The 17,298-nt window shown below is 40.6% G+C and overlaps 1 protein-coding gene across 1 annotated transcript in view; it reads right to left on the bottom strand.

The window, feature by feature from the left end:
- Nucleotides 1-17,298, bottom strand: part of FAT2 (FAT atypical cadherin 2) — a 73,571-nt gene that overhangs the window by 11,619 nt on the left and 44,654 nt on the right. The window contains exons 10-19 of the mRNA XM_070933863.1: nucleotides 12,444-12,640; nucleotides 11,950-12,103; nucleotides 10,536-10,769; nucleotides 9,573-9,959; nucleotides 8,937-9,151; nucleotides 7,891-8,028; nucleotides 6,988-7,131; nucleotides 5,851-6,048; nucleotides 3,531-4,341; nucleotides 1,608-1,753 (exon numbers count right to left, since the gene is read on the bottom strand). Coding sequence (XP_070789964.1) covers nucleotides 1,608-1,753; nucleotides 3,531-4,341; nucleotides 5,851-6,048; nucleotides 6,988-7,131; nucleotides 7,891-8,028; nucleotides 8,937-9,151; nucleotides 9,573-9,959; nucleotides 10,536-10,769; nucleotides 11,950-12,103; nucleotides 12,444-12,640 — 2,624 coding nt within the window. The remainder of the gene's footprint in view (nucleotides 1-1,607; nucleotides 1,754-3,530; nucleotides 4,342-5,850; nucleotides 6,049-6,987; nucleotides 7,132-7,890; nucleotides 8,029-8,936; nucleotides 9,152-9,572; nucleotides 9,960-10,535; nucleotides 10,770-11,949; nucleotides 12,104-12,443; nucleotides 12,641-17,298) is intronic.

Here is a 17,298-nt window from a genome sequence, read left to right as displayed (position 1 = left end):
TTCATTTGTGTACCTCTGTTAAATTTCATATAATTATGATAATATATATCCTCCATTTCATCATCCCTCAAGTCATAAATAAACATACCAAGGGAACCAAGGAGGCATCAAACCCTGTGGAATCCCACTTAATATCTCCTTCCAATTTGATTCAGAAGTTAAACAGTTTGTAAGTCTGATTTTAAAGTAAACAATACTTCCCTTAATAGTTGTATCCTTCAACCTTCACTTAAACAGTGTCATGAAATAACCTTAGGAGTCCTTCGCTGAGATCAAATATGCCCACAAGTTACACTATGTTCCCACAATCTACTAATAAAATTTTCCTATCAATAAATAAGATAAGCCTAATTCATCAGGTTTTTATTAGTTCATGCTAACTAGCAGGAGGCATAGCATAATAATATTATTAGTACTGGTAGGCATAATGGCATAATGTTCAAGGTGCTTACAGAAGGGTTACTTTATTGTTTACCCAGAATTTTCCCAGTTGACAGATTGACTGATCTGCAGTTCCCAAACCTTTGCAGTGGGTAATAGCTGTTAAAACTCATGACTGAACTTCGTAGCTGGAAATGCATATGTAAAAGGGTGGGGCAGAGGGACAAATGGCACGACACAACCTTGTAATTTATATGTTTATGTCCTATGTTGGGACCAGGTATTAAAGGGGTGGATTTGCATTGTAATGTCTCTACAGGTGTCTCTAAATGTCTCCAAAGGTGATATTCTACCAAATTTAGGTTAGGATGCCTATGGCCAGAGTTAAAGCACTTTGATGGTGGTGATGTAATGCTTAACAGCAGGTATTTAAATATTAAGAAAAGGAAAGGGAAGGGAAGGGAAGGGAAGGGAAGGGAAGAGAAGTGGGAAAAGAAAGTATAAAGAAAGAAAAGAATCAGCAAAGTGTAAATCAGAAGTGACTTTTCTGGACAATAGAGGATATTATTCAATTTGAGAAAGAGAGGAAATGGGTGAGGAAAGAACCCAAAATGCTAAAGTGTTGCTGGTGAAAACTGCAACAGCAAATGCAGGTGGCCTGCCTACTGAGTTTAGATGCAGACATTGTGATCTGAACACACTCAAACAGATAAATTATTACACTACTTTTTTCCTTCTGAATGCCCTGATCCTTTTATTTAACCCTTTACTGCCAAAGGTAAAATTGTTACATTAAGACATTTTATATCTTTTCCCTGTAATATACCTTACCTGTACTTATTTTATCAAGTATTTCCTACGTATTTATTGTGTCATTTATATTATTTTTACTGATCATGTATATCATGTACCACATCCAAATTAATTTTGGGTTCTCCAATTCAACCCCTCCATTTGAAAGACAGAAATTTCTACTGAGATAATGGTGGCATCATTAGGTTCAAGAAATGTGGTTTTGCAGGAAACCAGATTAAGAGGAATTTATCATCTTTGGCAGAAACCCTCCCTTTACCCTTTTATTTGGCAAATTGCAATTTTATATATAAGTAAACACTCTTATCCAGGAGACAAGGAAACAGTGTGCTGGTTTCAGTCTTGAGGAGTGGGGTTTTATGGCAGACCAAGAAAAAGCTGAATTGTACGGTCAGAGGACAGACAAATCCTACCTGTAGAACAGCACTGTTGCTTCCATTAGTAGTAAGCAGTATGGCATGGAGTTGGTAGGTTTGTAAATGGAAGTGCATCTGCCAATCCCGTTTGCCTTGATGGTGATACCATATGTAACTGTGCCCACTGAACCTCAAAGCTGTGCCTGACAACATAAGCAAAGAAAGTTACAGTCTGAAAAAAGAACCGCTGTAAACAGTTGCACTTCATGGCTAATACATTAAAAACTTTTTATTATTCAAACTTATTTTATGTTTTTTGTTTATTAAAGTTATACAGCTTCTCATCTAACAGAAGGAACTCTGTGGACAGCAAACAACAATCAAAACTTCATTATAATTAAAAAAATATTAAAACAATGTTAAGGCTGTGATAAAACTTGTAGCTATTAATCATACCATGCTGGCTCCATCCATATCCTGGCCCTGTTGCCTGGGGGGAAAGCCAGAATTTTACTGTCTGAAGCCAGCAAAATAAGGGCCATCTGTATTTTCTGGGAAGGCTAGTCCATAAGGCATGTGCCATATCATAGCACACTTCTTAGACCCCATCAGGCAGAACTACTTCAGCACGAAGACTAGCCTCCTTGCTGAAGTGCTTAACCACCATGCTAAATTTAGTAGAATGAACAGGAACCATCAGGGATAGATAGTCTCATAAATAACCTGGACTTGTGACATGTAGGGCTTTAGAGATAATGACCAGCACCTTGAATTATGCTCAGAACTCTATTAGGAGCCTGTGCAGTTCACATAATAGTGTTACATGGGCATACCATTGTGTGCCCACTATTGCATGCACTCCTGCATTCTGGACCAGTTAAAAGTTTCCAAATGCAGGGGTGTTATTCAGCAAGTTCTGACAGGTTCTGGAGAACCAGTAGCGGAAATTTTGAGTAGTTCGGAGAACCGGCAAATACCACCTCTTGCTGGCCCCAGAGTGGGGTGGGAATGGAGATTTTGCAATATCCTTCTCCCAGGAGTGGGGTGCGAATGGAGATTTTGCAGTATCCTTCCTCTGTCATGCCCACCAAGCCACACTATGCCCACCAAGCCACGCCCACAGAACCAGTAGTAAAAAAAATTGAATTCCACCACTGTGACCAAATGCTCTTCTACAGCATCCCCATGTACAGCATTTTGCAACAGACAAATAGGGAGATGACTAAGGCTTGAACAACCACGATTAGTATCTCCCAACCTAGAAAAGGGTGCAGATGCTGCACAAGATGTATTTGTGCAAAGGTTCTTCTAAGCATAGCTGCCACCTGCGCTTTGAGCAGGAACTATGAGCCCAGGAGAACCCCAAAGGTTTTTATTATGCCCATCAAACCACACCACAAAGAGGGAGCAGGGAGAGATTGTTCAGCAATAATAATTATGGTATTTGGCACAGAAATTCTTCTCTGTCTTAGAAAGATTGCTTAGTAGCACTGAATAAATGACATTTCCCATCATATATGCCATGCTTTGCTGCTCTGCCAGATGTCAGAGAAGTAGAAGGCGCTTTTTTCCATTCCTATCCATTCCATTATTTATGTAATCAAGATAAATGTGCAGGATAGAGTTCATTTGAAGGTCATGAGATAGGACAAAAGACAGTAAAAGTTACTAGGATACCACTGGGACCTCTATAGGGTTAAATCTGTATTTGTAATAAATTAGCTATTTTCTCACTTTTGGGAAGCAATTCATTTTTTTAAAAAAACTCAGTTTTGAAACTGAGTGGGATAGTTTTTTTTCTAACTGCCTAAGCAAATATCTACATGGCCTAGCAATCTGAACAAAATGCAGTAAAATGCCAGAGTTTAGAATAAATACATTCCAGACATTGTACCATAACAAGCACTGCCAGAGAATATTGCAATATCTATTTTACAAAGCAAGGGGAAATGATGATCACAAACAGCAATATTTTCTCACCATTGCAAGAGCAGATCTGTTCCAAATTGTGCCGAGGAGTGAGCACGCTGAATCGGGCAGTACTATAAGTGAACACTGTGCCTGGATCAAGTTGAAAGGTTTCTTTGCAAGCGCGTTGAATGATACAGTTGGCCTCATGGCATGGGACATAGGTCACTTTCTTTACCCGCAGCCCAACTTGCTGGTCCATTTCTTCAGTCGACTGAGAAATCCGGTTAGCAATGAAGCTGGGCTTATAGAGTGAATATTGGGGTTCCCCAACTGCTAACAGAAGATCCACCCCATTAGAAGCCTCTGAAGGTTGCAAGCTAGCCATGTGGACATTCTGTCGCTTTGTCTCTAAGATATTCCCCAGAAACCGCTGCAGGTTGCGCCAGTGGTCACTTATAAATTCTTCTGGGTTAAGATGGCGGAAGTGCAGCATCACAGCTTTATCGAGGACATCCTGGCTGAAGGACCACACATGAATCTGGACTTTGGTTATGGTTGAAAAGGTCCCATCACTCACACTTACATTCAGAGAATAGTGGCCATGTTGGAGACCATCAGTTGCAATTATTTTTCCATCTGAAAGTCCCACAGAGAATTGTTTCTTTTCAGGGACTACTGACACAAAGCTATATAATAGAGTATCATGGGGGTCTCGATCAGTGGCATGGATTTTCCCAAGAACTCCACCTCGGAAGGTTCTTTCATTAGTTGTGATGAAGATCTCGAGAGGAAGTGCGGAAGGAGGATACTGGCTTTGTTGTATCACATAGATGCTTATAAATGCCGAAGAAGAAAGAGGAGGGTGACCACTATCAACAACCTATTGGACAAAATTGCAAAAATCTTTATTACCACCTGAACCTACATACTTTCCTTGTCTATCTGATTTGTTTATTTAAGTCACAAGGCAAGAAATCCAAACTTTTTGCTGTCAAAGATCCATTTAGAGCTGCGATGGGGCAGTGGTTAGAATCAGTGGTGGGTTTCACTTACCTTTGTTATTGGTTTGCTTGCTTGTGTGCACGCACCAGCGAAGCGAGCATGCGTGCCACTTCTGCGCATAAGCAGAGCATATTCGATGATGTCCGGGTGGGTGGGCGGAGCCTCCCGTCACCGCTGCTACAGGTTTGCCTGAACTAGGGCGAACCGATAGTAACCCACTACTGGTTAGAATGCAGTACTGCAGGCTACTTCGGCTGCCTGCTGGCTGCCTGCAATTTGGCAGTTCTAATCTCACAAGATTAACTCAGCCCTCCATCCTTCTGAGGTGGGTAAAATGAGGACCCAGATTGTTGGTACTCTGTAAACTGCTTAGAGAGGGCTGTAAAGCACTGTGATATACTGTAAGTCTAAGTTCTATTGCTATTTAGGCCAATAGCCATTTCTTCCATCAACCAACATAATGTATTTCTTGCTAATTCTCAAGAAACATCTATTTCAATATAACAGCTACCCTTGCATCTTTACCATATTGACAGTTCTCCTTGTACATTTTCAGTACTAGCAGGAAAGAAGGCAGTAAACTGGATATTTAAAATGCTGAAAAGATACTAGCTGCATTTTTGCATGACTATAGTGAAATACAGGGAAATATCTTTGGGAATTAAGGGACCCAATGCCATATCTGCAAAATACACTTAGGAGCTTTCATATTCTGTTGCCTTCATTTTTAAATATTATTGGTATTTATATGTGTCAACAACATTCCAGAGGGTCTGTAATGAGATTCGATTTTGATAGAGTCTACTGGCATTATTTAAGACTGGTATTTTTTTTTTTAATTTGATTTATATGCCGCCCTTCTCCGGAGACTCAGGGCGGCTTACAATGCGTTAAGCAATAGCCTTCATTCTTTTGTATATTTATACAAAGTCAGCTTATTGCCCCCACAACTGGGTCCTCAATTTACCTACCTTAGAAAGGATGGAAGGCTGAGTCAACCTTGAGCCTTGGCGAGATTCGAACCTGCAGTAATTGCAGGCAGCTGTTCTTAATAACAGGGTGCTTTAGACCACTGTACTACCAAGGCTCTTTTAAAAAATTAATCCCAAAACTATACTTGGATTCTACTATTTTATCTCTGAAAAGAGGCTGGGATTTCTTTTTTTTGACACAGAGTTTCACTGTGCAAGCCAGTGGTATTTGGTGAACAGTAGTTTACAGCGATGTTCCCTGAACAGAGTTAAGCAATTTTTTTCCATAATGGCTGACTAATTTGGCAGCCCCTTATCTACCTTTCCTTGGTCACTCCTTGTCAAAAAGAAAATGTTAGAAGATCCAATCAGATCTTCTCCTATTAAGTTTCAACTTGATCCAGACATAAGTCTACCTGGACTTGCAGAAGATATTGTTCCTTTGTTCTTCTGTTCAAGATGGATGATGTCACTAACACTCCAGCCTGGTTAATCTGGAACGCCTTTCCTTCATTTCCTTCGACAATCTGAAAGTTGTATGGTGGTCCGTTCTCTGGAGAATCTCTGTCACTCATGATTAGCTCCAGAACACTGGTGCCAACTGGAGAGTTCTCCTGAAATGTTAGTTGAAGAAAAGCAAATTAGTTAGAAAACAGAAATTAGTCTCCCTCGTTTAGGAGGGAAAGTGACAGAAGACAGAATGATTAAAAAGATGCAAACAGAAGAAAATTAATCTAAAGATCATTATTATGTGCATAATAAACATGTCCCAGACATTTCTTACTTATTTGAATGTTAAGGGACTATGGTAATTTGTCTACTATTGCTATAAGATATCTGCTGATCACAAGTGTACATTCCTGTCTGTAATTCAATGGTTATATGTAGCAACCTTTAAATGAATGAAACCTTAATGGGATTGCAACTGAATGATTTCTTACTGCTATTAAGTTTCTACTATCTCTGGGTCTTTGGCAACCCTATGATTAACTTGGCAACTTTCAAGATTATCTCTGTAAAAGACTACCGTATTTTTCGGAGTATAAGATGCACCGGAGTATAAGACGCATCTTCCTTTTTTGGTGAGGAAAAGAAGATAAAGAAATCTCCCTCTGCCTCTGAGCAATTTTGCCTCGTTGCAGCAAACAGCAAACAACCTGCTTTACTTTCATTTTTGTTTTCAGCATAGCTTGATTAGCACAAGGAAAAAAAAATCTGCTCCAGCAATTTACCTCTTTGCAGCAAGCAGCAGAACCCTGCCCAAAACAGCTGAGAGCAAATCAGCTGAGAGTCAGAAGGCCGATCCAATCAACTTGTGCTAATTAGGCTGGGACGAAGCTGAAAGGAGCTGTTTTTTTTGCTGTTTGCTTACAAGGAGGTAACTGCTGCGAGGCAGAGGCCAAAGGGTGGGGGCCAGTGGGTGGGCAGGGCTACATTCAGTGTATAAGACACACCTAAATTTTCACCCCCTTTTAGGGAGGAAAAAGGTGTGTCTTATACTCCGAAAAATACGATAATTGGGTAAGCTTGGTCTCTGTAAATGACTACCTTACCTGAATTGCAACACTGTAATTGAGCTGAAAAAATCTAGGTGGATTGTCATTAACATCAGACACATGAATGAGTACAATGGTGTCACTGGAAAGAGCTGTCTGTCCATTGTCCATGGCTTGGATTTTGAGAGAATAGCTGGATATCTAAAAAATATAACACATGTTTGGAAGATTTATAACTCCAACAACTATTAACCCAGTGTTTCTCAAACTGGGCAACTTTAAGATTTGTGAACTCCAAATCCCAGATTTCCCCAAGTTGCCAAGTTTGAGAAACAACATATTAACCAAGTAGAGATGATTAAATAAAGTATTCTAGTACTTAATACAGATGGTTAGTTTCTTTCTGACCTCCCCTCAAATTCTACCAGATAAATAATGACAATTTATTACATGACATGTTTCCTACCCATAACTCATTGATCAACTCCAATAATGGATTCTTTCTGTTTTCCACGCAAGGCACTTCTCAAATGGAGAAGAAATGCACTAAATCAGTAAATTCATGACTGAGTCTATCAACAACAAATATCACTCCTTGTCATTTATTAGGGCTGTGCAAAGCAATTGAAAGGGTTCTTTGCAATGTGCAGAAATTGCTGGGATATGCTGTCCACACACTCACATGCAGAGGCAGCTATGAGCAGCTTGTGAATCAGCTGTATGAGACCACTATAAAGGTTCTTTGGATCTTTTTCATATGTTTGCACAGCCCCACTGAACAGCACTTCCTATCATTTTAGAGCTGCATCTAGAATCTTTCTAAGGTCAAAAAATGGCAAGTAGGTCTTTCCTGATTCTTATGTCAGAAGAGGGGCACTATGAATTTCTCTTGCAACATGTCTTTTGGAGATATGGCTCAGAGATTTTATTTTCAGTATCAAAGTGAACCATGTTACTCACTTCTTCTCTGTCCAAGTGTTTGGCAGTATATATTTCTCCAGCTTTGGGATCAATCATGAAATGACCTAATGGATTTCCTTCCACAATAGAATATGTGATGTGATTATTCATCAAGCCATCCTTATCATTAGCTAAAACCTGTCAAAAGGATAAAAATGCAGTAATAACAACAAGCACAGATAGTCCTCTTTTTGGGCCCAGTACCATTGACCATCCCAGTTCCAACTTTTTAGAGAAGATATTAATTTTGGGATTGATTATTAATGTAAATCCCATCAATGATTGGTTTTTCAACACAGATGTAATACCTCCCTCCCTCTAATGTCAAAGTGGTTTCTAGTAGCCTGGTCTGACTATAGAAAAGACTGGAGATAGCCAATTTGACTTCAACAATGCCATTCTGTTTTTGCTTTCCCATGTCTCTGTTTACAGGAGTCAACTGTTCTATGCATCCTCCAATTCATAGTCCTTCCAAGATAACAAAACACAAAATGAGAGCAGGACAAATGAAGCTACAGCATAGGCCTGGCTTGGACAACCTAAAGTCATATGCAGGCATAGGAACTACAGAGTAAGGGGAATGGGAGTGCCATTGACAAAATGTATATTATGATGACATGACGCAAGCTCTGCCTCTTAGGCTCTTGCCTGCAGTATTGCAATAAAAATAACTATAAATACTTGGAAGTTGCATCATAATGTTATGATGTATGTTTCATCATTTTGGCATGACTTTAGTCAGGAACAGATTTGCCTGGGCAAGCAGACCCTGAAGCTTTTTTTCAGGTTCCCTGGATTCCACTGTTATCAATGGTGCAACAATTAGTAATGTAGATTCCTGTCATTTTGAGCAAAAATGATGCAAACTACACTGCAAGCTATAAAGTACAAATAATTGTAACTTTTAATAGCAAGAGGTCTTCCTGAACATCCCTCAAAAACCCAGATAGAAAAACATGAAAGATATGCAACCCTGTGTGCAACATTGTTAAATGTGGCTTGCAGCCCACAGAATGCTGCCCACCCTGATTGTGATTATGTCTCACCGTGAGCACTTTTTCACCAATGGCTGCATCCTCACTGATGTCGGCAATATAGAGATCTTGGCCAAATTCTGGCATGTTATCATTTATGTCTGTGATGTTGATCACAACCATTGTGACGTCACTGAAAGATGTAGAAGGTTTTCTTATACCCTCGATGGTTAAATAATATTCATGGGCAACTTCAAAATCCAGAGTTCCATTAACGTACAGGATACCTATGAATACAGGCAGAATTAAAAACAACAACACAAAATTAAAACAACCCAAACTCTTACGAAAATTGGCTACTTTGAATTTTTTTAACCATTTAAAACAAACAAGCAACCAAAACTTGATGGTCATTGGTGCCATCTAGTGGTAATAGGATTGCCATGTGGGCTGCTTTATGGGCACATCAACTTGTCTCAGATAAATCGATATTTTTAACTAGAAATTTCAACGTTTATTGAGTTTTGAGTAGGAACGTTAAAAAGTGAATGCAAGGAATGAACAATAAATTTGACATTTCTCTATTTTTTTTTCCTCTGACTGAAATCTTTATATGTTCATAATTAAATGAGTAAAGAAATAGATCAGGGATAAAATAAATCTTGTTATAAGAAAACAATTGGATTATTTGCTGAACCAAGAACTCACCAGTGCTTGAATGGAGCCTGAACTTCCCAAGATAATTTCCGCTTGTGATTTCATATCTAATCTCTGTGTTTGCAACGGTACTTCTTGTCAAGGTAGATAGATTCAAAACTTCTGTCCCAACAGCCACATTCTCCATTACCTCAACTAAGTATTCTGTGCTGAGAAATACTGGCAGATATTCTTTTAGATCCACAATGGAGACAGTCACAGTTGTAAAAGAAGAGAGGGACTGCTGAACCCCCCTGTCCTTGGCCAATACGGTCAACTCCAGAACTGAAGGGGATTCCTTCAGAGGCTTCTCTAGAAGGATTACACCAGTTACCTCATCGATTGAAAAATGGTCATTAGCTGACTCAGCAAGGAGATATCTCACCTCACCATTGAGACCTGGAAAATATCAAATGAGAAACGTCATGCAAGAACTCATTTGATTCGGGAATTATTCTTTTAGAAGTGGGATGAACTGAAGGGAAATTAGTACCTGCCATGATTTATTTTTTAACTTTTTTTTATTTATCTCCAAAATTAAAATACAAAAGAAAAAGGAAAAAAAAAAAAACGCATCAACTAGAAACAAAAAACAAAGAAAAAAACAACTGAACAAAGTACAATAATAAAAAAGCGTGTGGAACAAATAACAAATATACCATTAACATTCAACATAAAATGTCCACCCTGATTAAATGCTGAAAAATATATCTTGAATACCTGATAAATTCCCCCTCCCCTTACATAACAAGTCTACAAATTGTTATTATTTTCCTATCCTTTTTATTTAAAAAAATACTATGTTTACATATAAAGATGTCACCAATGTGGAAATCTGTGGTGCATCTATCAAGTTGACCCACCGTCTATTCACTTAAGAGAAAAGGTTAACAGGTAACTTCAAAAACAGGAACATGCCATCTCTTTTAAGCATTGAAAACAACCGCCATGACTTAGGATTTGGGAATGACTTACTTTCATCAGGATCCTTTGCAAAGACAACAGCAATGGGCGTTTTTACTGATGTATTATCATATATGGCTACAGCACAATGACTGGGATAGAAACTGGGAGCATTGTCATTTGTATCCTCTACATGCACAGTAATTTCCATCTGGCAAAAACGCCCTCCTCCATCTGTTGCCTTGATAACAAGGTGATACTTTGATTTCAGTTCATGGTCCAATAATGTAGACGTAGTCAGTTCTCCTAGTAAGTATAGTTGGGAGACAAAGATTTGATGCAAGGATTTCAGTACCATTAGATTCCTTCTATGCAACTGTACATTTGAAACATTTTAAGAAACAGAACCAGGCAAATAGAAAAAAGGATGCAAATATAAATGCTTACCAAAGGTTAAAAAATATATCTTTAACTCCCCTGTTCATGGACACCACAGAACAATTTAGAATTATATTATCTAAAAACTATAATATTCTATGGATTGTTATCTAAGCAGGGGTGGGCTGCTGGGAGTTCACAGGGGTTCAGGAGAACTTCTAGCTAAGATTCTGTGCAGTTTGGAGAACTCCCAAATCCCACTCCTGGGTTGCCCTGCCCACCCCACCCCACCCCTCCCAGGAGTCCCCATGTGGCCTGTTTTGGATGCAGGTAAGTACAGGGCACTCATGGAAGTTTGCTGAGGGTGAAAAATGGGCCTACTGTTCCAGAATGGTAGTTTCAGAAGTTCCAGAAGACTTCCAGAGGGCCTCCAGAGCCTGGGGAGGGCAAAAACGCTCCCCCACCATGGTGCAGGAGGCCAACTAGGCCACTCCCACTATGGTCATGCCATAGTGGGTGTGGCAGCAACTGGGCAGAGAACCTCTTGCTTAAATTTTTGAAGCCCACCCCTGTCAAGGAATCTTCATCTTTCCACTGGAATTGCGTGGCCAGTAAATTTAAATAAATTATAATAACTTTTCAGATTTGGGCTAATCTTTTATAAGACTATTTTGCAAAAAATAAAAATAAAAATACTCATGCATACTCATTCACATAAAGACTATTTTAAGTCTTATAGGAGTTCTATAAGGCAGTACCCAAGGAAGCCTGATTTCTTAATGCAAAGTCTTCTTGCATCCTAAGAACAAGAAGGAAAACACCAGGCAAGACTATTGCAGTGAGTTTTGTTCCATGAGAAGTGAATAATATTTTACACTAAATTAAATACTTTTTCCAGAGAAAATCCTATCAACATTTTGCAATATGAGGACATATTTATGCCAATCAAGAGAGAAATACAAGTCTTAGTCTTCAAGATTCACCGAAAAGCCTGCCTACCTCTGCTTTATAGTAAACAGGGGCAAACTATATTATTAATTCTAATATCTGGTGAAGGAATGAGTATGAACAGCGAAACTGTTCCTTTAAAAGGATGTAATAATTTTACCTGTATGAGAGTCCAGTCTAAAATCCTCAGCACCAACTCCATGAAGGCTGTAAGTGATCTGACCATTGCTACCGGCATCAACATCTGTAGCCAACACTTTAAGAACAGAAAATCCCTGGGATGCATCCTCTGAAACGTTCCCTTCGTACAGTGTCTGGAAAGGAAGAAAATTATTTTACCAAGTTAAAAGGTTAACATTCAGCCACGTGCACAATATATCTGTTTGTTAACCAATAACTCTGAAGTGTCACAGATGGGCTCCTTCCTGCTACCCTAATGCTATCCAACATTATGTTATTCCAAGGTAATAATAATTCATGACTCCTCCAAAATGAGCAACTAATAGAAGATTCGTGCAGACATGTAATTATTCAAATAATTGCTCCATAATTGTGAGTTGTCCAGGTCAACTCTGGCACCATATCAATATACAGCCTGCACATACATGTTTGTATAATTTCAGAATGAAGTCTTTTACATACATCTACAATTACCTGCTTGCATTCAGGGCTGTTATCATTAACATCAAGGACTAAAATCTCCACTTCTGTGGCTGCTTGAAATTTTCCATCAGATACCATGACTTTGAGCAGGTATTTTTCTGTTTCTTCCCTGTTCAGAGGCTTCTTAGAAAAAACCTTCCATTTCCCATCAACTTCACTGACACCAAATTGCCCCAGAACATCTCCTTCTGATAAAATAGAGAATATATGATTATGAAAAAAAAGAAGTGTTTCAGATTTCAAGATAACAGAAAGAGGCATATACCTAGAGTCTTCTGGATATTGCTCACCCATGTTATGTGTAGAACCAGAAAATTTACTTGCTCTGTGGCAAATGATATCATATAGATAACTGATTCTGAGTTAATTCATAACATTTAATCAGGAGATTGAATGGATTGATTATGGTATGCGCTAAAGCAGCTATTTTATTCTCCTTCACTCTCTGGGTAAGGACAATTTTATAATAGATACTGACTATAGATTAATTACAAAGATACATAGAGAACTGACTAAACCATTGTTTAGTATGCTGGACAATGTTTCAATCTACACTGACAATTTGCGAAATGATTTATTTGCTATATTACAGTGAAATGCAATTCTTCTTAGTTCTATATCTGTGCTGAATAAATCACAAATTACAAAATGTGCCTCCAAAGTTTATACAGTCAGGTCCAGAAATATTGGGACATCGACACAATTCTAACATCTTTGGCTCTATACACCACCACAGTGGAGTTGGAATGAAACAAACACAATGTGTGTTAACTGCAGACTGTCAGCTTTAATTTGAGGGTATGTACATCCAACTCAGGTAAACAGTGTAGGACTTACAGCAGTTTGTATATGTGTCTCCCACTTGTTAAGGGACCAAAAGTAATGGGACAATTGGCTTCTCAACTGTTCCATGGCCAGGTGTGTGATATTCCCTCATTACCCCAATTACAATGTGCAGATAAAAGGCCCAGAGTTCATTTCAAGTGTGCTATTTGCATTTGGAATCTGTTGCTGTCAACTCTCAAGATGAGATCCAAAGAGCTGTCACTATCAGTGAAGCAAGCCATCATTAGGCTGAAGAAACAAAACAAACCCATCAGAGAGATAGCAAGAACATTAGGCGTGGCCAAAACAACTGTTTGAAACATTCTCAAAAAGAAGGAATGCACCGGCGAGCTCAGCAACACCAAAAGACCTGGGAGACCACAGAAAACAAGTGTGGTGGATGACCGAAGAATTCTTTCCCTGGTGAAGAAAACACCCTTCACAACAGTTGGCCAGATCAAGAACACTCTCCAGGAGGTAGGTGTATGTGTGTCAAAGTCAACAATCAAGAGAAGACTTCACCAGAGTGAATACAGAGGGTTCACCACAAGATGTAAACCATTGGTGAGCTTCAAAAACAGGAAGGCCAGATTAGAGTTTGCCAAACAACATCTAACAAAGCCTTCACAGTTCTGGAACAAGATCCTATGGACAGATGAGACCAAGATCAACTTGTACCAGAGTGATGGGAAGAGAAGAGTATGGAGAAGGAAAGGAATTGCTCATGATCCTAAGCATACCACCTCATCAGTGAAGCATGGTGGTGGTAGTGTCATGGCGTGGGCATGTATGGCTGCCAATGGAACTGGTTCTTTTGTATTTATTGATGATGTGACTGCTGACAAAAGCAGCAGGATGAATTCTGAAGTGTTTGGGGCAATATTATCTGCTCACATTCAGCCAAATGCTGCAGAACTCATTGGACGGCACTTCATAGTGCAGATGGACAATGACCCAAAGCATACTGCAAAAGCAACCAAAGAGTTTTTGAAGGGACAGAAGTGGAATGTTATGCAATGGCCAAGTCAATCACCTGACCTGAATCCCATTGAGCATGCATTTCACTTGCTGAAGACAAAACTGAAGGGAAAATGCCCCAAGAACAAGCAGGAACTGAAGACAGTTGCAGTAGAGGCCTGGCAGAGCATCACCAGGGATGAAACCCAGCATCTGGTGATGTCTATGCGTTCCAGACTTCAGGCTGTGATTGACTGCAAAGGATTTGCAACCAAGTATTAAGAAGGGAAAGTTTGATTTATGATTATTATTCTGTCCCATTACTTTTGGTCCCTTAACAAGTGGGAGGCACATATGCAAACTGCTGTAAGTCCTACACCGTTCACCTGAGTTGGATGTACATACCCTTAAATTAAAGCTGACAGTCTGCAGTTAAAGCACATCATGTTTGTTTCATTTCAACTCCATTGTGGTGGTGTATAGAGCCAAAGATGTTAGAATTGTGTCAATGTCCCAATATTTCTGGACCTGACTGTATTTATCATGCAAAGACACATATATAAGTTGATTAGAGTATACAATTGACATGAGAGTTACCATAGATTGGAGGGCCAGCCTTTCTGAATCTGACCAAACACTGGTAAGGTCTCATATTAAGACCTACCTAGTGGTGCTAAAAGTGGCAAAACGTAATTATTTTTCCGCTCTTATTGCGTCATCAGATAATTGCCCGGCCGCCCTGTTTAGGGTGACCCGCTCCCTGCTCCACCTGGGAGCACGGGAGGACCCCTTGGAGGGCAGGGCCGAGGACTTTGTGCAGTATCTGTATGACAAAATCGCTAAGATTCGGGAAGACTTTGACTTTGACTGGGTAGATTCAGGAGGGATGATGGAGGCAAGTCTTGAGAATGTTATCTGGGAAGAGTTTGACGCTGTGACTCCCGAAGACGTGGACAGGATTCTGGGTAGACTGAGCGTGGCCACATGTTTATTGGACCCGTGTCCCTCCTGGTTGGTGCTGACTTCTCGGGAGGTTACACAAGGCTGGCTCCAGGGGATTATTAATGCTTCACTGAGTGAGGGTGACTTTCCTGCCGCCTTGAAAGAGGCGGTGGTGAGGCCTCTCCTCAAGAAGCCTTCCCTGGACCCGGCAGTATTAGCAAATTATCGTCCAGTCTCCAACCTTCGCTTTGTGGTGAAGGTTGTTGAGAGTGTGATGGCGCAACAGCTTCCCCAGTACCTGGATGTGACGGTTTATCTAGATCTGTTCCAGTTGGGCTTCAGGCCTGGGTACAGCACGGAAACGGCATTGGTCGCGTTGGTTGATGATCTTTGGAGGGCTTGGGACAGGGGTTGTTCCTCTGTCCTGGTCCTATTAGACCTCTCAGCGGCTTTTGATACCATCAACCATGGTATCATGCTGCACTGGTTGGAAGAGTTGGGGATGGGAGGCACCGTGTTGCGGTGGTTCTCCTTCTTTCTCTCCGACTGGTTGCAGTCTGTATTGGCAGGGGGGCAGAGGTCGACCCCGAGGCGCCTTATATGTGGGGTGCCACAGGGGTCGGTCCTCTCGCCCCTTCTGTTCAACATTTATGTGAAGCCACTGGGTGAGATCATCCGTGATTTCGGGGTGAAGTACCATCAGTACGCTGATGACACTCAGCTGTACATCTCCACCCCGGACCACCCCAATGATGCCCTTGAAGTGATGTCCCGGTGCCTGGAGGCCATGCGGATCTGGATGGGGAGAAACAGACTCAGGCTCAACCCATCCAAGACCGAGTGGCTGTGGTTTCCGGCATCCCAATATAGTCAGTTGGTGCCATCACTGACTATTGGGGGTGAGTAATTGGCCCCCATGGAGAGGGCTCGCAACTTGGGCGTCCTCCTGGATTCACGGCTGTCTTTAGAAGAGCATTTGACGGCTGTGGCCAGGAGGACTTTCTATCAGGTTCGCCTGATCCGCCAGTTGCGTCCCTTTCTGGATCGGGACTCCTTACGCACGGTCACTCCTGCCCTCGTCACTTCCCGCCTGGACCACTGTAATGCTCTCTACATGGGGCTCCCCTTGAGGAGCACCCGGAGGCTCCAACTGGTCCAGAATGTGGCCGCGCGGGTGGTTTTGGGAGCGACGTGGCGTTCCCATGTAACACCTCTCCTGCGCGAGCTGCACTGGGTCCTGGTGGTCTTCCTGGTGCGCTTCAAGGTCTTGGTTACCACCTTTAGAGCGCTCAGTGGCTTAGGACCTAGGACTTACGAGACCGCCTTCTGCCACCAGTAGCCTCTCACCGGTCAGTACGCTCCCATAGAGAGGGGCTCCTCAGGGTGCCGTCAGTCAAACACTGTCGACTGGCGGCCCCCAGGGGAAGAGTCTTCTCTGTGGGGGCACCTGCCATTTGGAACGAGCTCCCCCTGGAGATACGGAGGATCCCAGATTTACGTACTTTCCACCGTGCCCTCAAGACCATTTTATTTCAACAGGCTGGCCTGGCCTAACTTCCTTTTAATTGTTAATTTTAAATTTGTTTTAAAACAATAGGGGTGTTTTAATCTGTATGGGCCAAATTATTTAATGTGCTTTTACGTTGTTTTTAAATTTTGTATTATGTATGTTTTATTTTTTGGCTGTTCACCGCCCTGAGTCCTTCGGGAGTAGGGCGGTATATAAATCCAAAATAAAGTAAAGTAAAAAAAAAAAAGATGGATAATTAACTTTTGATCGTTGATCAGAAATTTAATTCAGGACTGGAATTAAAACTGCAGGTTCAAAATAATGTAGCTGCATTTGACTAACAGCAATGATGTTTTAGAATCAGATAAATATCACATAGTTAAATCACAATGCATTTTAGATCAGAATTTTTCTTGTAACAATTATTGAGCCTGGTGTAGAAGATCTCTATGTAATAAGACCCAATAGAAAGTACTCTTTCTAGGAATATTGACATGTAGCTATTTCTCTACACAATTAGTCTCAAAATATCTCCCTATAAGACATATGATGCATCAAATGGCCCTTGTTAATAATGAAAATCATCTTACGTTTGCAATTGCAGAGATATCA

This window comes from Pituophis catenifer, unplaced genomic scaffold (assembly GCF_029215685.1).
Source record: "Pituophis catenifer annectens isolate HBS135680 unplaced genomic scaffold, rPitCat1.0.hap2 SCAF_2, whole genome shotgun sequence".
Classification (NCBI taxonomy): domain Eukaryota; kingdom Metazoa; phylum Chordata; class Lepidosauria; order Squamata; family Colubridae; genus Pituophis; species Pituophis catenifer.
This window is presented reverse-complemented; position numbering and strand designations above follow the sequence as displayed.